The 25,285-nt window shown below is 40.0% G+C and overlaps 2 protein-coding genes across 2 annotated transcripts; both read left to right on the top strand.

The window, feature by feature from the left end:
- Window positions 1-14,903, top strand: frmd8 (FERM domain containing 8). The gene is made up of 11 exons (XM_023276347.3): window positions 1-227; window positions 1,998-2,098; window positions 2,263-2,430; window positions 2,525-2,626; window positions 4,902-4,960; window positions 5,454-5,620; window positions 8,689-8,904; window positions 9,011-9,134; window positions 9,308-9,457; window positions 9,975-10,203; window positions 11,519-14,903. The coding sequence occupies exons 2-11, from the start codon at window positions 2,005-2,007 to the stop codon at window positions 11,629-11,631; spliced, it is 1,422 nt and encodes a 473-aa protein (XP_023132115.1). The 5' UTR covers window positions 1-227; window positions 1,998-2,004; the 3' UTR covers window positions 11,632-14,903.
- Window positions 14,904-16,228: 1,325 nt separating this feature from the next.
- vps51 (VPS51 subunit of GARP complex) lies at window positions 16,229-24,999 on the top strand. Its single transcript, XM_035951026.2, has 11 exons — window positions 16,229-16,678; window positions 17,970-18,099; window positions 18,428-18,574; window positions 18,663-18,882; window positions 19,054-19,969; window positions 20,150-20,365; window positions 20,515-20,598; window positions 20,690-20,824; window positions 20,919-21,040; window positions 22,634-22,721; window positions 23,909-24,999. The coding sequence occupies exons 1-11, from the start codon at window positions 16,493-16,495 to the stop codon at window positions 24,167-24,169; spliced, it is 2,505 nt and encodes an 834-aa protein (XP_035806919.1). The 5' UTR covers window positions 16,229-16,492; the 3' UTR covers window positions 24,170-24,999.
- Window positions 25,000-25,285: the final 286 nt, after the last annotated feature.

Genomic DNA, 25,285 nt, shown 5'->3' with positions numbered 1-25,285 from the left:
TAAAGAAGAGCGGTTTAAAAAAGTCCGATCATCCGTTGGCCGCACGCTCTGTAACTGTTGCTGCTGTTGCCCGGAAAGCTAGTTGGAGACAAGTGGCTAGCTGTAGCCAGGAGAATAACAGCGGCTCATTGATTAGCTAATGTACTTAGCCGCAGTATTTACTACATTAGCAGGATCCCATCCAGAGGGTCGGCAGCGAGAGGGACGGAATTTACCAGAACTGACGGGTAGGTGGACAACAGAGACATTTTGTTCCCTGGTTTGTTTTGAACAGGACATGAGTGTGGTGAACTGAACACTGAAAGTTAGCTAATGGACCAGATAGGTTAAGTGACCAAATAGTTTCCACCTGGCTGATAAATATAGTGTATTAATAGGTCTGAAACTGTCGCAATGGCGTTCAGCCTCGGAAACATTTCCAATGCGTAGCTTGAATAGCTAGCACGGTCGCTTCCACTGCCGTCCTGCTAATGATAGCTAACGCTCAGTAAATGTAGAGAGGTGCTGAGTTTTTCCCTGAAAAAGCTCCCCGCCGCTTGGTTGTGTCTGGGCATGTAAAGGACAATCCTGTTAAACTTGGTAGCTAGCTGAGGTTTGTCATATGGGCCTCGGGACTGTGTAGCGACCTTTGTGTTTTGTATTTCTCTGTAACGGTATTCAGACTATTACATAAACGTCCTGAGCTTAAGTACATAGCGTGCAAATGTGTCTGAATAACAGTGACATGTTAGGGATAAAGGACAACTCCAGTTCAACAGGGCGAGGTCGAAAGTCTGGGATGTTGTCTACTCTGATCTACCCCAGGTTATAACCACATGGTGGCGCTGGCGCTAAATTAGCCTGATTACTAGTTCATCAAAACATGACTAAAGGGAAGAATGAAGTGACACATCTGAGTGAGACAGATTCAGTCTGTATGTTGGTATGATCTCAGTCATCAGCCATGCCAGAAGCAGTTGCTAAACCTTTATTTGAAGGCGTATGTGGATTACACACATTCATAACTCTGAGCACCACCTCAAACCCCTTTACTGGCCACTTTTGTTATTCAACTGTACCAAGACAAGACCTTTTAAGGAATGAAATAGTTATTTAACAAACGTTTAGCTTGATAAGGAACCAAGTTTTTGGCCATGTTTCATCACATCACATGTGTAGATCAAAGCACTCTCGAAATCCCTAGTCTCAAATCAGCCAATTAAGCTCAGGAAACCTAAATACTACATGAAGGGAGTGGCAGGCTTGCTGCCTATGTTGGCATTTGCACATCTTACAGCAAATGACAGCTTCAAACCTGAGAATTCGTCGTAGAGATGATGTCACTTAGTAAAGTGTTGGGCCACCAGAATAGCCTCTATGCTCTCTCACTTTGATTTTGTCTCAACTCTGCTCAAAACGTCAACACCATTCTTCCAAAAAATTCCCCTCATTTGGGGTTTTAATGAAGGTGGTTGCAAGTGCGGTCTAATATGTCTATCCAAATTCTCCCATAGCTGATGGAGATCTGGTGACTGTGAAGTGTATAATTCACATTATTTTCACACTCATCAAACTGTTCTGGCCACTTGTGTCCCATAGATGGGGGCATAGTCATCCTGGAAGAGACCACTCCTATCAGGATAGAAATATTTAATCACAGGATAAAGGTGGCAGTGACCTCTCCTTGTAAGGGGACGAATGGACCCAGACTGTACCAGCGAATTGCCCCCCACAGCATAATAGCATCCCTCTGTGTAGGGGTCATAGATTCGTTTTTTTCTTAGTTTGTTCCCAGTTTGTATGTGATGTTTTCCATGTGAAGTATACAGTACATATTTGTACTGTATACTGTTGACTCATATAGATTTTTTTCCCCTATCCATATCACACCTAGATAGGTTTCTCCTGTCTGGGTGTTTCGGATTGGACTGTTTAGGCATGTGAAGTATGTTGTACTGCACAAAATGTACTACTGTGCATATGTTGTGACCGATCTGAGTTTGTTGTTTGTGCTTCAGATTAGAGATGGAAGGAGGAGATGACTGCAGTTTTCCTCCAGATTCGTCCGACGATCGCTCGCAAAGAGGAAGTGTTGCTTCCTCTGCAACACTTTCCCGTGGTATAGGGCAACAAACTCATGCACAATAAACTAACATCATCCTGCATATATTTATTGTAGCCAATCGACTTTACGAAAAGTTAAAAATTTCTGTATGATGTTGTTTCAACTAATTTCTTCAGTGTTTTGTTAATAATTTAGTATTTTTACATTTGTTCCCACAGCTCAAGATGTGCTTGTATACTTGTTTGGTGACAGCGCAGTACACTTGACTGTAGAGGGGCTTGGCAGTGTCACTGTGCAGGAGTTGGGCCGCAGTGTTCGTGAGGCTCTCCATATTCCTGAGTCTGTACAGGATGCTTTTGCCTTCTGGCTTTGCTCTCCACTGCTTGGTAGTAACTTTGTCCACACACCTATGTCAAATATTACATCACATAAATAATGCATCTCACTTTATTGCATTTTTCTTTCCTCGTTATTCTTCAGAATTGCAGCTAAAGGCGAGGCATCAACCCTACAAATTGTGTCGGCAGTGGCAGGATTTGCTGTATCGATTCACTGAGGCTTCAGAGGAAGACATTTCACAAGGTGAGGGTTGGGACTGTATGTTGCTGTGTTTTGGTTCTCTGCTCTTTTGTCAGACAGTTAATAGTTAATACCAGGAAAGCTGCCAAATGTAGAAAGCTGCTTTCTTTAATCAAGGTTTGTCAGCCACCCAGGACAGGGAAAGGGTAGCTGCAACGGATTAAAGAAAAGATAATAACTTGTAGCAATGTGCCTTGAATCTAAAGTCAGAGTACAAATGAAATGGAAGTAAACAAGTCTCTATATGGTGGTTTTACAGCTGAGCAGTAGATTATTTTTTTTTTTAATCCCAGTAAGATAAAGCAAGGCTCTGTGGCTACAGAACATGTCTTCTCATTTTTCCATCAGTTTGATAAAATTGAACATAAAAACAACAATACAAGCAGCTGCATCCACTTCAGGCTTTAACATTATGTACCATATCCCCTAAAACACATAAAATCGGTTAACTCAAGATTATCGTAGCATGCAGAGGAGAAATGGAATGGCTGACTAGCTGCATATAAATGTGAGCTTTTTTGTAAGACAGTTTTCACAGCACAAGTGCTGTAAATACATTCTCTGATTTTTCCCAGCAAACTATTTACTGCATTCAGACATGGTGTGTTTTGTCTTGGCATGCCGAGCACAGCCTGTTTCTTTTTCTGCAGCTGTTTCCTCTCGATTTGTGGCTGACTTATAAGTAGAGGTAAATAAGGGATGACAGTGCTGTCAGGTTTGTTTAGGAAAAAATAAATAGAAAAGGAGGCCTTGACTTAATAAGCAATAAACTGCTGTGTCAGAAGAGGAAGAGAAAAAGCTGGAGCATGTAGAAAATGAAGTTGCATTTGGAGAAACAAAAGTCACTGCATTATTTTAGACAACATGGGATATTTATACAGGATTAATACAACATGTACTATGTTTATGTTGCTTGTTTATCAAAAGTTTGTAATTTTTTTTATTTTTACCAGTTGTGAAATTGGATCTTGGGATTTTGAACTGATGATCAGACTAAGCAAGCAATTAGCAGATGTAACTTTCTGCTTTACAGAATCACTATTATATCCTGCACATCCATTGAAAATAATTTAATAGATTAACACGTGTAGCAGCTACATCAATCTTAAACTTTTCTCGTGTTATTGATACACGGTCAACATGCTTCCTTTACTGAGTGTCTCCAACTTTTCATAGAGTATTACAATGATATGTAGCAGTCATAAAGCATTACAAGGCTCATAATCATTTATCACATTCAGTGACCATCCATGAGAAATTATGATGTCTACTTACAATTCCTGTGTTATTGCAGCAGATGCACTGAATTACAATAGGTTATACATTACACTGATAGAACAGAATTGATAATCCATCCATTATCTATACACCGCTTAATCCTCACTAGGGTCGCGGGGGGAGCTGGAGCCTATCCCAGCTGACTCGGGCGAAGGCAGGGGACACCCTAGACAGGTCGCCAGTCTGTCACAGGGCTACATATATAGACAAACAAGCACTCACACATTCACACCTACGGGCAATTTAGAGTAATCAATTAACCTCAGCATATTTTTGGACTGTGGGAGGAAGCCGGAGTACCCGGAGAGAACCCACGCATGCACAGGGAGAACATACAAACTCCATGCAGAAAGATCCCGGGAAAGCCGGGACGCGAACCAGGGATCTTCTCGCTGCAAGGCGAAAGTGCTAACCACTACACCACTGTGCAGCCCGTAGAATTGATAATGGAAAAGCAAATTGTATTTGTAAGTTAACTGGCAGAAGACAGAACTGAGGTGACACAAACTTAAAATTTTTACAAAATTCAACTGCTGGTAGTCACTAATAATGGACTTTTGGTGAAATTTAAAACATTTTTAAGAAATTGCAAGTCAGGTGTGAGGCACTGACTTAAAGTCTGGTGTTATGTTTTGTCGTGATTTGGCCCCTCATAGTAAAGCAGCCCACAGAGGCTTGTAGCGTGGCGGGTGCTTTTAGTCCCGCGATGTCAATGAACTGGTGACACTGTGACAGCCTACCACTTACAAAACTAAAAGTATTCAAAGGTATTGTATAATCACTTAAATGCTGTTATGTTTTTTCGTGAAGAGGATGCCGCCCACAGTCCAGGACTGTGAGCCAGAGCAGAGTGGGTTGGAGGGGGCTTGAGTTGTCTGTGTATCCCCTCACTCCTCCACTCTGGATGATGAGGCTGAATCTCTTCCACTGTCGATTTGAACAATCCTGAAAATACAATCTCCCAACACTAATGCATCATTGTCCTCTCCTTTTTCCTCAGATGAACCATATCTCCAGTACAGACGCAATGTGTTTTATCTGAAATCTAAAGAGCTGCAGGTATTAACTGTGCAGAAACATTCCTTACTCTTAGATATGAGTGAACTATGTAGACAGTGTTATCCATCACTGGGCATCAAGATTTCGTAAACTTGTTGGCAACCAAAATGCTGAATGGGCTTTAACGAAGACTTTGTCTGAAAGTCATTAGAGTGCATTGTTCATAATGAGGTTTTTCTGTAAATCAGCATTACGGCTTCACTGACTTCATAGGTTGTTTTCTTCAGAAGATGTTCTCTAGTGCTATATAATAAAAGTCTTTAGTCTAACCCATGGTACAAAGTGCTTCACACATAGCAAATTAAAATCTATAAATTGTAAAATTGTTAGTTTTTAAAATAAAAAATATGAGAGCAAGTAAAGTGAAAATAAATGAAATTAGAAAAGAAAGTAGAAAATTCTGGTAAATGACAAAAAAATCCTTTTATTTTCAAATATATTATGCTCAGGCTGGATATTGCTTAATTATAGTCAGCGTCTCATTCCCGAGCAGATAGAAGATGAAGGAGTGTTGAGACTTCTTTATGAGGAAGCCAGGAGCAACATCCTCACTGGTCGATACCCCTGTGACCCTGAACACTGGACGGGTCTTGGAGCCCTGTCTCTTGCTCTTGAAGAGGGAACTGGTCTGGACAGCCAACAATTTACTACTACTGTCAGGTAAGTTAGTCCCTCCAACTTACTTCTGTCTGTTATTCAGTTTCTCTTTTGGAACCCCTATAATGAAAATCCTGATTTCTTACCTTTTATACATGTCCATATGGTGTTATATATGTGCTAGATGACACATCAGGAGTTTAGCAAGCAATCAATGCTGAACATTTCCACCTTCAAACTGTAGTGTGTCAATGACAGTCTCAAAAACATGCATTCAGACAGTGGCTGTTGTTTTCCATATCAGAGTAGACGCACGGAAGAAGGCACTGGTTCGGATTTTTATTTGCAAACATGCAAAGGAAAAATTGTGAGCCTCTATCTAACATTAGCAACAAAATAATAGTAGTATGACATTTTAGGTTTTGGTTTTGTGTGAGGAGTGAGGGAAAAAGATTAATACTGCTCAATGGTAGTTTATAGCTTGGAGCCACCTCACATAAAGATGCAGGGGGATCTGTTTATCTGGATCTGTCCTAATGGAAACAAAGGCCACCTACCAGCACTTCACAAGTTCAGTAATTAACATGTAACATGTTAATTAAAGCAGCAAAACAGCAATTACCATGAAACATGGTAATTGCTGTTTTGGTGAGCAGAAAATGGTTGTTCGGTTTGCCCAGCAAGCAATTTGCCCCTTAGCCTGTTTTTATTAAGTATGAACTGTTTGAGGAAAGACAGAGTTAATTCAAACATATAACTGTGATGTAAACACCTGTACACTGATATGAATTCGATAGGGAGCCATTTGTTGGCCATTTTCTGGAAAACTGATTCTTACTTTGTGTGATGGAAATATTATGACGCAACTTTTTGTCAGTTCCTGATCCTACTTGACTTTGTGGTCTTACGCTCCAGCACTTTTTTAAATGAACACTTTTACTGTTGACTCTGACAATTTGCCTTCATAAAATGAAGAAGTATGCCGTGCCTATGCCGTTAATCATTTTGTCAAGTGGTGAACGGATGTGCCTGGCTGCAGTTTAATGTACTAGAAATAAACCAACACTGTAAAAAAAAAAAGCACCACCAAACTCATGTCCCTCAACCCACATATTTTTAAAGGGCATCTGGTGATGGAGCAGCTTCGAGTACTTTAGTACAATCAGTGACAATGTGTTGCAATTTGATAAAAATCCACAGGCATTGTGAAAAAGGTCAACAGTGCTTCTTTTGGTTGAGAAGGCTTTGATTTTTTTTAATGCCAGCACTCTCCTTGACACTACAGTGTTTTCCAATTACGTGTTGGATTGTAAGTGCAAGAATGCACAAATGACATTTCTGATGAGAGCCTTCATCATGGGAATATGTTTCTTTCTTCTCTGTAAAGCCTGACTGTAATTATAGAGCTGAGAATTCTAGGTACTTGGCAGGGTCGATGTAGCACTTTGTGTATAATGTGACAATACTCAGGACTGTAGTCACTGACACACATTACTGGCTGCCTGTAGTTACTAATAGCATACATCTGAAGACACAGTTTTGAGGAAGACTTGTTTGTTTGTTCAAGTGTTGTATGGATGTCTTACTTTTCATACCTTAATACTAGGGGAAACATCCCTTCAGTTGATATACCTGTCTTTTTGACCAATGGTCAAAATGCAATCGAGTACATGAGAAATGATACTTGTTTTCTCCTCTACATATAAGTTACATGTCAAAAATGAAAGACTTGGTAATCTTTGTATATACTGGATGAATCATTTTTTATGTTATAATTAATGTTCGCAGATTATATTTAAAATCAAGAAGCTGTTTTAGTAGAGTCAAGCAGCCCTCTCCAACTTTAGGAGTTTTTTTCTTATCAGTTCTGAGTGTTAGTATTTGAGGACAAGAGGTTAAAACTTGAGTAACACCTGTGCTCTAAAGAACTCAGTTGGTAGATAAGCACATTTTGGCAAGTGGCCTTCATCAAAGTTCTCATAAAACATTTCAAAAGAATGTTCAAGTGAAAGCCTGAAAGGGGAGAGGACATTAGGGCAAAGAAAATAAATTTATAGCCTGTGTATAGCAATAAAAATGTTTGTCACACCATGGAAAGCTGTTATTAAACACCCAACCATATTCGATTTATTAAAAAAATCACCAAGTACATAAATATAAGTTTTAAAAATGTTTTTTTAAACAATGCTTTCTGCCCTGAAACTCTGGGGGCATGTGCACTAACTGCACTGATTGACAGTTTTTAAACTAGTCCTAATGAACTTTACTAGCTGTGCAAATGGACATGATTTTGTTTTAACCAAACCCAACAATTTAGATGAAAATCATTAAAATAAACACAGTAGATTTGAAATATTTTGTCACTTTGCAGCTGTGGTATAAGTTACCTACTATAATAAACCAAGCACTCCAGGCAACGTACTCTCATTGGTGGATTTGTACTGCCGATGATGGCACCAGATGTTGGCAGGATGCAGGGGATGAAGGCTAAGGAGGTTCATGGTCTGTTTGATTTCATCCAGCAGTAACTGCAAATTAGCTGTGAATCCCACTTCTCTCAGAGGAAAGTTTGTTCAATCTGGTGTAAAATGGTCACTGCTTTCCTTCAGTGTGACTCTTCATGGAATCATTCCAGGTCTTCTTCATTTCCTAATTTTGCCGAGACATGCTAAGCTGGTCTGCAAATTCTGGCTTCCGGAGATGTATTTGCACAGCTAGTTTACAAAATGTAGGTGTTTGTAGTAATTGTGATGAAGTTGGAGAATCACTGATAGTGTTAAGGAAAAGGGTGATGCAAAATATGGCTTCTGCTCCATTGCATTGGGCTGTGATTTCTGACCTGAAAATCCTGAACACAAAAATGTTGAATAACAGTCCAACAGATTCCAAAGTCCAGTGCTACATACTATAGATAGCGCACAGTCATTTTACATGTTAGCAGCATTTATTTTCTGACATATATAATGTGTCTAGAAACAAATGTCTCACAGACTCTCAGTAAATGAGCATGGGACAGTACAGCACATTGCAGTGTAGATTCAGCAAACAGGTTAAATATGATCTCATCCACATTTGAACAAGTCAGATGCATCACATGCATAATACAAACCTCCGTCTTCTGTTTTCTACAGAGAAAAGAAGCTGTCTTCTTTTCTGCCTGCACATGTTGTCATGGGGAGTGGAGGTCTGCTCTCCACACTGCGAGGGAAGTCGAGCCGTCATGCAGGGCTGGAGCAGAACCTCTTGGAGGAGTACAGAAAGATCAGCACATCTGCTGGAAATTCTCCTGAGCCCACACAGCTCCTGCACCAGTACCTCAACACATGTCACTCTCTGCCTTATTATGGGTATGAATTTGTGTGAAGAGCCATTTGTACACTGTAACAATAGTTTTAAAAATTGAAGACAAGTAATTTACATACCTTAAACTTCTGACATTAAATGCACCAACAGGTGCGCTTTCTTCGTTGGGGAGATTGACAAACCAGCCCAAGGGATCCTCCAAAGGTCAAAACGTAAAGCGGTCAATGTTGGGATCTGCCTGGAGGGAGTTTATGTGATGGATGTCAAAGAGAAGGTGAGTACCGGATTCTCTTTGGTTTAAGCCTTTGTAAATCAGCGACGCAATTCCTTGTTCCTGACTTTGTGTCTGCGTTTACTCGGACAGTCCTTTTACACACTACAGAGCAGTTTTCATTTCTCTTCATTGAAAGTATCCCCGTTTCTTTTGTTGAACACACCTTCTTGCAGCATGTGTTGCTTGGCCTGCGTTTCAGCGAGCTCTCCTGGGACCACAGCTACCCCGAGGAGGAGGGGGACTCGCACATTCTGTGGCTGGAGTTTGATGGAGAGGAAGATGGCACTGCTGTCAACAAGTTGCTAAAGATCTACTCAAAACAGGTAAGAAAATGTTTGTGAAATGAAATTAAATCATCTCATTTGATTGCATCCTCCATCTGCTTACACCTGAACATCAAATCGAGAAAGTCTTGCTTCTGGAGAAGGTGACAGATGTAGACTTCCTATGTGTGTCTCACTTCAGATGTTCTCAACAGGGAGAGATGGTATGCAGGAAGTTCTAGAGAGCTGCACTGCACCTGCTGTATTTGAGATTTTCAGTTTGGGTGCAGCTGCTTTGCCTGTTCTTTTGAGAATAACATAACTCGTGCGTTTGTTGTCAAAACCTAAAAGATGTTAATATAATTCACTCAATGACTGTCTGAGCCTCTAGATGGTGAAGAGATGTTACATAATGTTAGAGGCACTAAAGCATAATCATATCAGGCTCTAATCCAATGACGGCAATGTGAGCCTTATGTGCTTGTGGTTCACTAATGGACTATTAAAAAGTAGATCCCAGCTGTGAAATATATACACTTAGAAGGATCAGACTTAATAATTTTTTTCCATGAACCAGGCAGAGCTAATGAGCGGCTTCATTGAGTTCTGTGTGGAGCTGAAATCTGCATCCGAGGGAGGAGCTGCAGCCGAGATGGACGGTGAGGTGAATCTGTCTCAGCAACCCGCCGGGCAAGAAGGCAGGAGCAAGAACGGACGTGGAGGACGGCGTGGGATGCTGCACAGGCAAGGCAGCGTCGTGTGCAGTCGGGTCCACTCGCTCAACACCATCAGCTACGTGGACAATGGTGAGTCTAAGTTCTAGTTGGTAGCACCTCACTTAGGCTCACTTTTCAGAGATAGGACACAACCTGGTTTTCATCAGTCTGTTAAAATGACAGCATTCTGTCAGTCACACATAGGTCACTCATGGTTTTATTTAGACATACCCACCCCAATGATGGAGAAATGTGTGTGTGTAATATTTGGCACACACACACAAGTTTGGTCAGTGCATCAAGTGCAGCATAATTAGGTGCTAAAGCAAAAGACTAAACCTAAACTAACAGCAAGTTAATGAAAATGTCCAAATGGCTAACAGCCGAGTTTATTTATGATCCTAAACTCTGAAAATACTGCCCATGTACGTTGTAACTCCTACTATACCAACGGTAAAATAAAAATATCCTGACAGCTGTGACGGAGCTCAGGACTTAACGTGAGGATGGCTGCTATGTAAGAAATGATTTAACTGCAGCTGATAAACAGCGACATTGTGCGACAACTCACCTGTCTAATGGAAAAAAAAGTACACGATGTGAACTGCTGTCAGATCCTGATTGATCCTGTCTCCGTGTGGGGAAAATTCATAATTATAAGTAAATGATGAAGTGACTGCTGGTCCATGTCTGTGAATGCATGCACACTCATGCTGGACCTGCTGCTTTGTGGCGCTGCAGGTTTAATAAAGTCAGAAGAAAGATTCCTCCAAACACCAAACTAAACTTTAGCTCCTGTAAATGTTTTGTCTAAACCTGGACTACATTCAACATTGGTGTGTGTCATTAATCTGTATCTGATCTTATCTTTTTAAATAAACTGATAATAATAATAATAATCTGTCCTGTTACAGACTGTCTTCATCGCTGTCATGTTTTATTTTTACACAGATTTTAGTTTGTAACAAATGTGACATTATAGTTCAGAAAGGTGTTTTGTGATTTTTGGCATGCAGACTGTGCCTCTGGAATGTTTTTGGATGAATATTGTTGCTGAAATGTGCAAAAAGCCTTCCCCTCATCAACTTCACACAACTTGAAGTGTTGTCATTTGTGCATACCTTTCTGTTAATGCCGTTCAGACTTGTGCTGTGTTGAGAATGATATGAAAATGTAATTAGGTCTGACCTAGTAAAACCTAGTTCGGTCTGTTATATAGTAGCTTTTATAGTACAGTGCTCATTCAGAGATTAGGTGGACAAGTTCAGATGCCTTCAGATTTACAGAAAGCACTGCATGTCTGAAAGGAGCTTCACAGTGTCATCTTTCTGGAGTGAACTACTACTTTTCTTCTTCTCCTGTTTCAAAGATTTTTTTAGTATTTGTTTCCATTTATGTCTTGCAGGAAAAGAAATCAAGCGCTTAAAGCCGAAAAGAGCTGCGTCCTTCTTCACCCGACAAACGTCTGCAACCACCTACTCTGCTGTGCAAGTGACAGAGAACCTGGAGCAGGGTTAAACTCACTGATCAGCTCAGCCTTGTTCACCTCGATGACCAAACCTGAACATTTTACACGGAGATTGAAAGAAAAGACTTGATACGAGCTCGAGACGTTTAACTGCTAATATATGAACATGTAAAGGACCAAGCGAGAGGTATCAAAGCGTGAGTGTCAATATTTTTCTCCTGAAGTTGTGTATATTAAGACAGTACAGTAATGTGAAACACAAAATGATCTATGCTTCCATGGTTGAACTGAAGTGGCTATTTATTAGATGGCCTTACATAAAGAACATATGATGGACCTCTTTCATAATTCTGAGACAAGCCTTAGAGAACTCCTCCAACAGTGACTCCCACTCCAACTGTGTGATATTTCTGACTCTTCTGCAGCGCTCCGAAAGCAGTTCTACTGCTATCATTCAAATATGTTACACCTCAAACCAGTATAACCACTGCGGGACTGAACAAAAAAAATGTTGCAATATGTCTCCGTATGACACTTTGCTACTCCTCCTCAAACTGCAAGAGTTACCACATACTCCTTAAAGTCAGCATGACAAACACTTTCAGGGGACGATCTAAGGGCATGTTCGCACTATTCTGCTTTTTCAGCCTGCCAGTGCCTTGTTCTCACGAAAGGGTGAAGCCACTTTAGAAAAGTACTGGTAGAAAAGTGTAGTGTTCCGTGTTAGTAACCAGAAAAATATCCGTATGGGAGCACATTGGCTTTGTTGCGGAAGTGTCTTGTAAGTACATGTATTTAAGAGTTTGACATAATATTTGCTGAAATGTGTCGACGGTTATCATGGAAAGAAAACGCAGGTGACATATCCTACTTGTTGAAAATAATGTTTTTATCTGCAAAAGCGGAATAGCATGAATTTAGTCTAAAGATTGAAATTAACAAAATAATTGACATTTACAGCTTCTACTTGTAGATGTTTGCAGTGTCAACTTCTTGAAATGATTGTTATTTATGAAAGAATGAAATGAGAGTCAAAAACTACACAAACTAATAAGGTCGTAAAAACAAATAAAATTTTATCTAATAAAACCTTTCATTGTTAGCAACTAGTCTAACATACCACACTGCTATTTCTGCCTGTTAGCGTGTCATAATCAATGTTAAATATCCAGACCAGCACCATTAGCACCAGTGACGTCCATGCACAGGTTTTGACTTGACTATCATTTGCTTGGCCGACTGATCAAACTGATGCAATGTTGTACTACTTTAACTAAACTTAAACGAAACAAATTCAGACTGTAGCTTATAAGAGCAAGTTTAGGCCAGCTGTTTGAAATGATTGCTTTCCTCACTACACTGTTGCATCTGACTTTATTTAACGGAACACAGGGAACACGATGTGTATGATGTTGCTGACATGTTTTCAGTTTTGCAACAATGCATTTTCAAAAAATACATTGGGTTTTAAAACGGTTTGTTAAGGATTAACTAAGTGGTAATCATACAAAGACGTGACAATGTTTTCCACCTGTAAAGCAACATTTATTGTTGTAGTTTATCTGAAAATGTACAGCTCACCGAATTTGGAGATGCAGTTTTTCCTGGAGAGCAAGAACGTGCTCTGTGCAAAGGGCACCGTCCAACTTTAGACTAGGGCTCTATTGCTAAGTTTTGTTTTTTTTTTAAGCGTTGATAGATTAACACTCATAATGTGTATCCACTCAGTACTGTGGGTGGGACATTACTCACTGTGGGTGCATCAGAGCCAAAGTAGCTCATTTTGATGAACACATTTATTTTACTGTAAATCTATACTAATAATTAGAAAAACTACCGATATGGATTCAAATAATTTGGCTGAGCTGATAATCAGTCGACCCCTAGTTTAAACCATGCCGTTGAAATCTCAGTCTTCACACCAAACCAAGCCTATCTGACATGCTGGAACCTCTCTAACATGATAGCTACCTTAACGCTGCAGAGACAGAACTGCCATCTGGCAGAGTTCTCCAGGTGTTTCGCTGAACTTCACCTTGATGCTGATACTTGCAGTTTCTGCCTTTGCCATACATTTAATGAGCAATCTCACCTCACTACACTGCCGTGAAAGAAGGTCCACATCTCTATATTCCCGCCTTCCACTTGAACATGTGTCCTCGTTTGAGATGTGGTTGTGTATTGTTCCTCATTCTCCTCAGCATGCAAACCGCAGAATGTTCTTACTTTTCTATGCTTTGACTTGTATGTCAGCTACTGTCTGTAACCTAACCGCAGCAGTCTGGTATATTGTTGCTAACATACACTATGCATGTCACACTGTAGCATAGGCATTCCTACAGTCTCCACATCATGTGATGCTGCACTATTAATACTAATACACTGTTTATAAACCTTTTACATCAGCCGATTGTTTTGTATTGTTTGTTAGCTTTTATGAGAGAATATTTTTACCTTCATTTTCATATACTTGTCAGTGTTTGGATACAAGAATGAAGAAATGTGTCTAATTAAGCATTATCCTTTCAAGCAGTCACTTTGCAGAAGCTTTAAGTGCCTTTTGGTTTCTACTAAGTTGGCATCTGAATGACTGTTTTGGTGCTCGGAAACCAGGAACAGACAATTTTGGTATTGCTATGGTTTAAAAATGGATTTTGTTTTGTGACATATTTGTCATGTTTATAACTATACATTGCATTTCACTTTTCCTAGCTGATGTGAGTATATTGATATACTAAGTGACTGATGTTGAACAGTGTATTGTGGTTCCTCTCAGTGGTCAGTCAGTTCTGCCTTTGTTTAAATATGTCAGATGTTTTTTTTTAAATAAACAAATGCAAAGTGATGTGTTTCTCAGAGAATATGTTAATATCTGCGGTGTTTACTCCAACAGAACTACTATGTTATCTTGCTTCTTTTAAGAAAAATGACATACACAAGACATTTCCTGAAATATTTTTTGCCACATGTTCTGATCAGACACAATTGTAGATTTATTTTACAATTTTCCTTCAATGTAATTCTTCGACCTGTTGTGCTGAGAAAGTGTTTATGTTGCAAGTGTGTGTGTGTGTGTGTGTACAGGGATGTAAGAGTTGTTTTAACTCTGTTAATGCATATTTAGAGTTGTTTTGTGATTAGTCCTGTGGAAATTGTTTTAAATGCGCATAAAACCTATTTTAGTTACTATAATCACACAAAATTTTACAATGCCTAAACAAAATCACAGAATGTTATTCCACTTTAACATTGTTGTTCATGCTGCAGTGTAGGCTTTTGACATATCTTGAATCTTTGGCCAATAAATGACTTTTTTCTTAAACATTAAGCTTGCTGACCTTCATCTGCATTTGTGTTGTGTCTGTTCTTCTGATTGCTCTTCAGCATATGTGCCTGCAGATTTTGTAGGGTTTCAATTTTAATAACATACAACAAAGATTCTATGGTACTTTTTATGCAATTTTATATATTTCAAATGTCGATAAGTTTCTTTAATTGGAATAGCATACGCTGCAACTAAAAAATATCAACCAAAAAATGCCTTTATTTGTGGCACTATACTTTGGCAATAAGCTTCAACTATGACATGAACAACTATCAGTCTACACTACACATTTGGTCAGTTTTATGGATTTTTGTTTAAAAAAAGGACAAAAGTAAGACCTTGTTTATAAGGACTGATATAACGAAGGTATTGTGCTTATTTCTGAAATTGTAAATGATACGGTGGCCATTACTATCCATGAGGAGTTCGTCCAACAGTGGGAATTAGACATATCTCTCACTCTCAACTTTTTGGATTATTTAAAAGTAAATCCACTAAATTGCTATCGTTCATTAAAGCATTGTCTTTCCATATGAATCCCTCTATGTTGTGATTTGACTACTTACTATGACTTGGTGGAAAGATTCTTGAGAAATATTCTTGTAATAATGCTCATATTAGAAGTGTACATATTTCTGTTTTAAGACACTGTCCCAAATTCTTTTACCTTTGTTTCCTGGTTAGCAGAAATATTTGTTCTGAATTTGGTAGATTTCTTCTGTCCCGTATAAATACTTTCATAATAAAAGTTTGCATAGATATTATTCATGTAAAAAATTAAATCACAATTTTAGACCCTACCTTCCCCTTAATACACCTTCTGCAAACAGGAGGTTTAGTCATTTTCTCATTTATTTGCTGCCCCTACTTATTAAAGTAACTTTTGGACTCCGATCTATATTTTTGAATGTAGACACTAACAACTTTGAATTGATAACTGTCTTCTGAGCAAATATCATATTCACTACTGATAAAAAAAAGATGTATTTTTTTGTTGAACTGAAGACATTATATCATATCGTCTGTAGGATTCTTAAATTCAAAAAAGCTTAAACAACTCCAACATTGGAAGATGATTTAGGTTGACTTGCAATATTATTTTCCATTTTTTAGTTATACTTTATTTAATGTCATTTATTTTTTAATTTCTTTCTTAATTTATGTAATATATATTGCTTTGCCTTGTGCAGCTTGATTTCTGTTTGTGTTTTTATTGTAGGCAGTTTATTTTATTTGTTCCCAACTGTCCTGTAGTGTTAACCTGCTGTTAATAAAGTTCGTTCAAAATAACTTTACGTTACGCACGCTGTGGCGACGCGGCACCGGATAGGCTGCAAACCCGGAAGTCATACCGCTTCCAGTCAGCTGCTTATGTGTCAGAGAAAATATGATATTTTGTGAATATACATAGTGAAACGCTTCGTTATTTACACTAGACAGCTGAGCTAAACAGCCATTCGTCGTTCTGGAGCAGGAAGTGACCGTTTTTAGGTCGCAGTTGTTGGTTGTTGTCATTCTGCCGGACGTCCGTCATCTGTGTTTGTCGTCGTTTTGTTTGTTCGTGTCTCAGCTGGTCCGAGTTCAGGATGGACGGTGAGGCGGACGGCTCGGTGACGGTGTCGGAGGACTCCGGTCGGAGGCGAAGGGTGCACGGCATGTTGAAACTCTACTACGGGCTGAACGAGGAAGGAAAAACCCCGGAGCAGCCGGAGTCTCTGGATCCCTGCGACATCAACGGGCCGCATTTCGACCCGGAGCTCTACCTCAACAAGGTGAGAAAACACTGCTGTTATGCTGTTTATCATATAACCTACATGTTGTTGTTGTTGTTGTTGTTGTTGTTGTTGTTGTTGTTGTTGTGGGGGGGGGTTGTTTGTTTTTGCATTGCAGTAGAATCATAAATATGTAAAATTAAACTTGTTGTTCTACAAAACACTGTGCTATTTGGTTTAAGGTAATGAGAAATCATGGAGATGCTACATGAATAAAGGAAAACATTAAAGAGTGTCTTTCATTCTGAAAAAAATGTGACAAATACAGTGATATAACCCAGAATTTACTTTAACTATGTTTGATCATTTATTTCTTAATTTCACAGAACATACGGTGAAAAGCAGCAGATTCTGTTAGCAGAGGGGCTCACAGTTCACATTATGTGTACAGTATGGGACTGCATGTACAAGCTGAGGGAAAAATTATTGAAACATCACTGAATATGGCATTTGTCTAGACATAGCCTGTTGTATATATATATATGGTAGATGCACAATACATTTTCGTTTTCTCTATTCTATTTAAGTTGCGTTTCCAGAATTTTCTCATCTCATTTTTATTTTTGAATTACATCATTCTCCGGCAGTATTGTTCACCTGATCGTTTTGTTAATAAAGCATATCAAAGTGAAAGAAATTGAATTGTGAAAGAAGGTGTGGATACAGGTACAAATGAAGACAGGTGTGATTCTAAAAGAAACCAAACTCATTGGACATGTTATTCTTTTTTTTTTTATATTACCAAACAATGCCTAACTTAACAAGTGCTCATCCAGTTGCCATCTCAGGAAGCAAATGACCAGTAGATATAAAGTAGCCTAATATGACCTTGTAATTTATTGACGGGCTGAGTGTCATGCGAAAAAATGATCTTGCATATTTTGACAGATCCGGTTGTCATGGGAACAATAATGGATTGGTTCTTCATATCCTCTCTCGTGAAACAAATGTAGAAATGATGATGTGTTTATATATATATGTGTGTGTGTGTGTGTGTGTGTGTGTGTGTGTGTGTGTGTGTGTGTGTGTATCAAACAATCATGCTCATTCAGATCTGGAGAACATGATTTGTATGCTGGGGCATATTTGCAGCACCACAGTGCTTCATTTAAATTCATAGGTTGTGGCACATTTCACCTTTATCAAAAAATAACAGCTTCTGCGATTTGTATATTACACATGGCCATACTGCAATTTCAATAAATATTTCAATTAAGTTTTTATCCGTGCTTTGAATGTACTGTTTTCATGTGTTGTTTTGACCAGTTGTGTGTTTTGTGTCCAAATACAGCTCAGAAGGGAGTGCTCTCTTGCAGAGTTGATGGACCAGGAAACCTGTATGGTGAAGCAGATCCGCTCTTTGGACAGTGACATGCAGACGCTGGTGTATGAAAACTACAACAAGTTTATATCTGCTACAGGTAAGGGAAGCATGACATTCACTGCTGTCGAATTACCAGCTTTTGTTAAATCGTGCAAACTTGGGAAGTTGAAATCAGGGTTATTCCAGGTTCAGAATGGGCCTCAGGGTGTGACTACAAATGGCAGTAAACATGATCAGTCTACTTACAGTAAAGGCAATGAGTCTGTGTTAGCTTATTTAACACAATTCTATGTAATTACTTGTTATTTCTTGCCATTTGATAAACAAAATGTATTTTGTGCTTGGGTCAGTATAACAGTTGCCCAAAATCCCTCTGTGCAGGAAAAACCTTTATGGAAATATCCATCCTTGCTTTCTTTTGCCAGACACCATAAGAAAAATGAAGAATGACTTCAAAAAGATGGAAGATGAAATGGATTGCCTGTCTGCTAACATGGCAGCCATCACTGACTTCAGTGCTCGAATCAGCGGTACTCTTCAAGACCAGCACACACAAATAACAAAACTGTCAGGTAAGTCTAAAACTGACTGTTTGTTTTGTTGGATCAGTTGTCAGGGACTTTATGATGGTTATTTTCATCTTGTCATGTTCCATCTCAGGGGTTCATACTCTGTTGAGGAAGCTGCAGTTTCTGTTTGAGCTGCCTGCTAGATTAAATAAGTGTCTGGAGCTGCAAGCCTACGCTCAGGCGGTGAGCTCCCACCGGCGTGCTCGCTGTGTGCTGCAGCAGTACAGCCACCTGCCCTCCTTCAAGGGCATTCAGGATGACTGTCATGCCATCATGGACAAGCTGGCACAGGAGCTTCGACAGAAGTTCAGGTGTGAATTTCTTAACATGCGTTGAGATTAGAGTTTTGAATGTATGTGAGACTTAAGAGTCCAGTTTAGAATAAATGTAGTGGTGAGAATGTTCTCAGATTTTCTAAGCCATAGAAAAACAAGCATTTATTTTTTCTCTACATCTTCTTGTCTGTCTTGTTGTGCTCATAGGGATGGTGGATCAAGCGCCAAAGATTTATCAGAGTGTGTGGAGCTGCTTCTACAATTGGACGAACCAGCAGAAGAGCTTTGTGATAAATTCCTGAGCCATGCACGGTCTCGACTCGAGTCAGACCTCCAGGGCCTGGAAGCAGAGATAAGACCATATCCAAGCACATCAGCCTTGAAAGATGCATCTGCACGCAGGTCGTCCTCTGCTGCTCCTGTCGGATCTCCGACCGATGGCTCCCCTAAAACAAGCTCTCTCTCGTCTCCCTCCTCAAACACTGACATCCTGGAATTCATAGACAGAGGCTGCAATGAATTTGTGAGCAGCTTATGTTTAGTAATTACATCCTATCAAGAACTGTTTATCAACCACGCTCAGACAGGTGAGCTAGCATCAAAAAATATTCCTCAGATGGCGAATGGCAAGCTGCACGCCTTTGTGGATGATCTGGCTGCTCGATATTTCTCGCTTGTGGAGCGGAGGATACAGGAGGAGAAAGGGGTTGGAGATAACTCCCTCCTGGTTCGTGCACTTGACCGCTTCCACCGCAGGCTGCAGGCTGTGGCCAAACTGCTGCCGGGCTCAGCTGTGCCAAACCAAGGGACTGAGATTGTGATACGAGCAGCGACGGAGCGGGTCAAGCAGTACCTCTGTGCTCTGCAGAGCTTCTACATGGACAGCCTGACCGATGTGAGACAGGCCCTGGCGACACCTCGGCTCTCCGTGGCTGGAGCTTCAGTGGCTGGAGGTGGAGCTCTTCTCGGAGGACCAGCCTCTGGGAGAGATGCTCCCACCAGCCTGCCAGAGCTGCTCTCCTCGCTGTCAGCCTCAATTCTCAATCAGATTAAATCAGTGCTGGCATCAGTGCATCTCTTCACAGCTAAGGACATTACATTCTCCAACAAGCCGTACTTCAAGGTGAATTTCAGTTTTTTTCACAAAAATAATTTTCTACTCTTCCCAATAATGAGCAAAGTAGCTAATGACACAACTGAATTTGAGTTTCTTTCTTTTCCTGTCTTCTGTGACATCATAACCCTGTATTTTGTTTTTGCACAATGACACTGACAGCTGTTTGTGTCTGTTTCCTCCTCGTAGGGAGAATTCTGCAGTCAGGGTGTACGTGAAAGCCTGGTGGTGAGCTTCATCAAGTTTTTGTGTCAGTCTTCTCGTCAGTTTTGTGAGAGCGCAGGAGACAAAGGAGGTTCAACTCCTCCAGCCCTCCTGTTGCTTCTGTCTCGCCTCTGCTTGGACTATGAAACCTCTACTATCTCCTACATACTGACGCTCACAGACGAACAGTTCCTTGTACAGGTACTACTCTGTAGAAATGCAGCGTCATCAGTCCTGAGAAGTCAAACTGATTTGTACTGTTTTTGAACTCTCAAACTGACCTGTTTCACTCCCACAGGTAACCTTTTTCACTGCTATCTAACCACGCATCTTCTTTTTTTTGTCCTCAGCACCACAGTCCTGTAACTCCTGTCACAAGTCTATGTGCAGAAGCCAGGGAGGCAGCACAGAAACTACTCAACCATTATGTCAAGGTACTTTTTTCATCAACAACCTTTACTAAACCAGCATCAAGTTAAGAAAGCCACAAATGCAGAACATTTATCTTTCTCTTGTTTTGTCCAGGTTCAGGGCCTGATAATCTCCCAAATGTTAAGAAAGAGCGTCGAAACACGAGACTGGGTGAACACCATCGAGCCACGAAATGTCCGTGCTGTGATGAAGAGAGTAGTCGAGGACACCACCTCGATTGACGTGCAGGTGGCACTTTGGAGGACAATTCCTGTGTTGTCATTGCACTGTTATTAATTACCACATATGAACTGTCTGCTTTGGTGATTCTCCTGCACTGTAGGTGGGTCTTTTGTATGAAGAAGGTGTGAGGAAGGCACACAGCAGTGACTCCAGCAAAAGGACTTTCTCTGTCTACAGCAGCTCCAGGCAGCAGGCCCGCTATGCTGCCAGCTACACTCCAAGGTACTGTGGCTGCAGACACACAGCTCTGAGGGGTGTAGTACAGTATGAGTTTGATGGAGCAAGGCTCTCCTTGCATTAACTGGCTTGACATAACCTAAATCTTTAATCAGACATAATGGGTATCAAGATGGCGGTTATCAACTTTCTGTGTTAGCCAGATTTTTCTAATCAGGCTCTGTGTGAGCTCCCCTAATACGGCTTGTTTTATGCATCATTTGATTCTTCTTCCACCAAAGTGAACCAAAAATCACTTTTGCTGCAAATAAGACAAGAAAGAAATGCTAGTAGAAAATTGTTAATGATGTAAGTTAATATGTTTATTTCATCCCTCAGTGCACTCTCAATTCAGCTGCTTATTTCTAATGTGACAGCTGCAAATTAAAGCTCTGAATCTTTAAACTTCATACATTTATACATGATGTTATATTGAAGTACATTTAGGTCTGACACTGCCTCATAAGGCAGGATATCGCTTAAACTTTTGGCCAAACCAAAGTGAAATTAATGTTGAATATTCTCTCATAAATACCCTAAGAACAAGAAAAGCACTCAGAGTGCAGTACTCGGTCAAGGCTGCTCAGTCGTTGTATGATTTCCGACAGGTAAGTCTGCAGCGGTGGATTTGTAGTAGGATTGCAATCATGTGATTGTCATTTCTTTGGCCTTTTTGCCTTTATTAGGTATAGGACAGTGGAGAGAGAGAGACAGGAAATGTGGATGGGGGAATGACATGCAGTAAATGTCCATGGGCTTGATTCAAACCCATGACCGCTGCATCCTGCTTATGGGTCACCCGCTTAGCCAGCGAAGCTGTCTGGGCACTCGGTCCTTGTGTCATTTCTGACCTTCCCTGAAAATTTCATTAAAATCTGTTCATCCATTTTTAAGTAATGTTGCAAACAGACAGACAAACAGATGGACAAACATACACCAGTAGTCACATAACTCTGCTGCGTTCCTTGACGCAGTAACAAAGGATTTCTAATATGTGCTTATTAGCTACGATACCAGCAGACTGAAAACATGTTGGCAGTAAAACAAGACCAAACATACAATATTTATCCATTTTCTGTACTCAAATAACTGGTGAAAGGGTGACGCTTCTTATGCCCCATTTGAATCCAGACTCTGAACAGAACCTTCTCCAGTGAAGGTTAGCTGTGCAGCATAAGTTACCATGGTGATCTGTCTATGAGGATCTAACCTAGCATCCCAGGAGAGCCACTGGCATTGAAAACTGTTTTAGGTTTGCTCACTAACCTCACTTCAAAGGACAGCCTTCAGCTTTTATTTTTGTTGGCTGCATTCTATATTTCCCACATTGTGTCAGTGCAAAGTCAGATGTACAGACAAGTAATTATTATTTATTGTCTCATTGTTTCCCATTATTAAGTCATTTTGAAAATACCAGGATAAAGTAATGCCGTAGTTCAGTGACTGTGCAAATGTTGTGTGTGAAAGGGAAACAAACAGGCAGCTCATCTGTATCGCTGCTATCAGTTTCATTGCAGGAGGCCAGATGTTGTAGAGGTGTCTTTAATCATACTTTAATTGTAGATTCACTGAAGCACTTTGTCTCTTGTTTCCCTGCAGTGCTCCCATGGATACCAATCTGCTGAGCAACATACACAAGTTGTTCTCTGAGCGGATTGACATCTTCAGCTCAGTGGAGTTCAACAAGGTGAGTGCAGATCTTCAGGGGTCTGTTCCAGAGAGCAGGTTTAACACACTCTGACTCCAACCATCAGCTCTCAGCTGATGAACCCTGAGATGGGAAACTCTGAGGTTTCACTTCCTGAAGAGCTGTTCAAAGTTAGTTCAATCAACTCTGAGTATGCTCACGCTGAGTAAAATGTGTGTGTAATGCAAATAAGGCATCATTAGTGGAGCTCTGATACGAAGCTTCATCATGACAACGGGTAGATCAAGTATGGAGCATACATTTTAATGAAGTGGAGTAGAAATATGAATGCGTCCCACTACACTCTGAAATTGATCTTACTAAACAGAAGTGAAGAGAGAAGCCAATAAGTTAACTTAGCATGGTACCCGAATTCATCCTGAAATTTTCCTGAATGGATGATGAGACTGGAATCCTGCAGTTTGTTACACTGGACTGGATGAGTGACGGCAACAGTAACGTCAAAACCTCCCTTTTAAATGGCATTTTAGTTTTATAATTAGAATCATCCTTATTCAGAAATATTCACATCACCGGCAACATAATGTGATAACTATGACAGGAATGTTCCATCAGTGCGACCAATCACAACACAACAAATGATTACTCATCAGTCAGTGAGTCCTAGGCTTTATACAGATAAGTTTTATTTAAACAGTGACCATGACAGTAATGCTAAATGTTTCAGTGTGGGGGAACTGGTTGACAGCCTGACAACTGCCAACATGTCCACACAGTAACAGTGTTCTAAAGAAGGACAATGTATAGATGTTATTCTGAGCTGAGGATGAATCCACAAAGTGCCCAGATCAATGTCTGTTCTTTCATTGATAGAAATTGATCACAAAAGAGGTCATGTTAAAGATGGTAACAATCCAATATCTATTTCTGTGTTTCTAAAGACATGAATGTCTGCAGATTAATGCGCTCTGATATATGTTTTGATATCAGCTGTGTGAATGAGGAAATGAATCGTTGTTTTAGCCAGCTTTTTCAGTTTCAGCAGGAGAGGAAGAATTACAAAGTCAGAATTTATGAAGAAACCTCGCCTGCAAACAGGTTTCAGTTACCTCTGTTTCTGAAAAACCCTGAGTTTTCCTTATCCAAAGGTTAGCCAACTCAGAGATTTAACTCAGCCTTCGTTACACCTGCCACTTTCTTTCTCACGCACCTCTCCTCTGCCACAGGTCTCCGTGATGACAGGAATCATCAAAATCAGTTTAAAGACTTTCCTGGAGTGCGTCCGCCTACGCACCTTTGGCCGTTACGGGCTGCAGCAGATCCAGGTCGACTGCCACTACCTGCAGATGTATTTGTGGCGCTTCGTCTCTGACGAGAACCTCGTCCACTTCCTGCTGGATGAGATAGTGGGGAGCTCCGCCCACCGCTGCCTGGATCCTGCCCCGATGGAGCAGAGTGTGATTGAAGTCATCTGTGAAAGAGGTTAAAGCTTGAAAGCGCACAGAATTACAGTAAACACTGGAATCATGCATCAAATTGAAACACTTTTCCTCTTACATTTACTAACATTTATTAATCCACATTTAAATCATACTGTGAAAATATGGCACACACTTGCTGAATGCTCTCACCTTTGTTAGAAATCAGCTGAACCTGGATGGCAACAGTCCTTACAATCTAAAATATGAAACTCTCTGCATCAACAGATATTAACTTTTGTGTCAGAAACATAGGGGCAGCTCTTCATCACAGTTAACATATCAGTAATTCTTCTAACTCCAAAGCAAACCACAAAAACGCTTGGTGGTTATATTGATAAGATACTGAAGTCACTGACAGTGAATTTACATTCCAGGCATTTGTAATAAATGTGCACGAGCCTGTAGTTTTTCGGTTTAATGTTATAGCCGTCATATATAAAACATAAAATATGACAAAATAAGTCCTTTTGTCTGCTCTGCCTGCAAAGATAGAAAAACATGAATTATCCAGTATACAAGCTGAAATGTTTTAGCACATTCTCCCCTTGAAGGAAACTTGTTGAATGTGAAAACAGAATATTAATGACTAAAAAGAAAAGCTGTGTCCTGTGGAAATCTCATGTATTAATAAATCTTTTTTAAGGGGTCTTTTGCTGAATAATTTGCGACCTGAATGTCCTCTGATTATGTAATCTATATGTAACACTACCTGCAGCAGAAACTGGCGTCAGGTGAGTTGATTCTCTGTTTTCTGTGCACGCCTCCACAGATACATGGTGTGTTGGGGAAGGTTTAAATGTTCATCCTATAATAAAAGTGTAATGTGGAATTTAAAAGGTGTTTTCTTCTTTACAAAGTAAGGTTCCAGCTAAGAACATATACTGGTGGTAGATACATAGTCAATTCAATTAAATTTTGTTTATATAGCACCAAGTCACAGCATGTTGTCTTGTAGCACTAAACATAGTACAGTGAAGACCTCACAAATTTTGAACAGAGAAGCCAAGAAATGCTCTATAGTTTTACCAATTAACTGTAATGAGCATATATATATTTATATATTTAAGTATTAAAAACACAGAAACAAATGACTACCACAAACTAAAGTCATTTTGCATTCCA

The sequence above is a fragment of the Amphiprion ocellaris genome, chromosome 14, assembly GCF_022539595.1.
Source record: "Amphiprion ocellaris isolate individual 3 ecotype Okinawa chromosome 14, ASM2253959v1, whole genome shotgun sequence".
Classification (NCBI taxonomy): domain Eukaryota; kingdom Metazoa; phylum Chordata; class Actinopteri; family Pomacentridae; genus Amphiprion; species Amphiprion ocellaris.
This window is presented reverse-complemented; position numbering and strand designations above follow the sequence as displayed.

Excerpts from the sequence above, each read along its gene's own strand:
- vps51 (XM_035951026.2), top strand. The coding sequence starts at position 16,493 with ATGGACGGTGAGGCGGACGGCTCGGTGACGGTGTCGGAGGACTCCGGT. Across the intron at positions 18,575-18,662 it reads ACAAATAACAAAACTGTCAG|GGGTTCATACTCTGTTGAGG; the intron begins GTAAGTCTAAAA and ends GTTCCATCTCAG. Across the intron at positions 22,722-23,908 it reads GCTCAGTGGAGTTCAACAAG|GTCTCCGTGATGACAGGAAT; the intron begins GTGAGTGCAGAT and ends CCTCTGCCACAG.
- frmd8 (XM_023276347.3), top strand. The coding sequence starts at position 2,005 with ATGGAAGGAGGAGATGACTGCAGTTTTCCTCCAGATTCGTCCGACGAT. Across the intron at positions 9,135-9,307 it reads TGATGGATGTCAAAGAGAAG|CATGTGTTGCTTGGCCTGCG; the intron begins GTGAGTACCGGA and ends ACCTTCTTGCAG. Across the intron at positions 9,458-9,974 it reads TAAAGATCTACTCAAAACAG|GCAGAGCTAATGAGCGGCTT; the intron begins GTAAGAAAATGT and ends TCCATGAACCAG.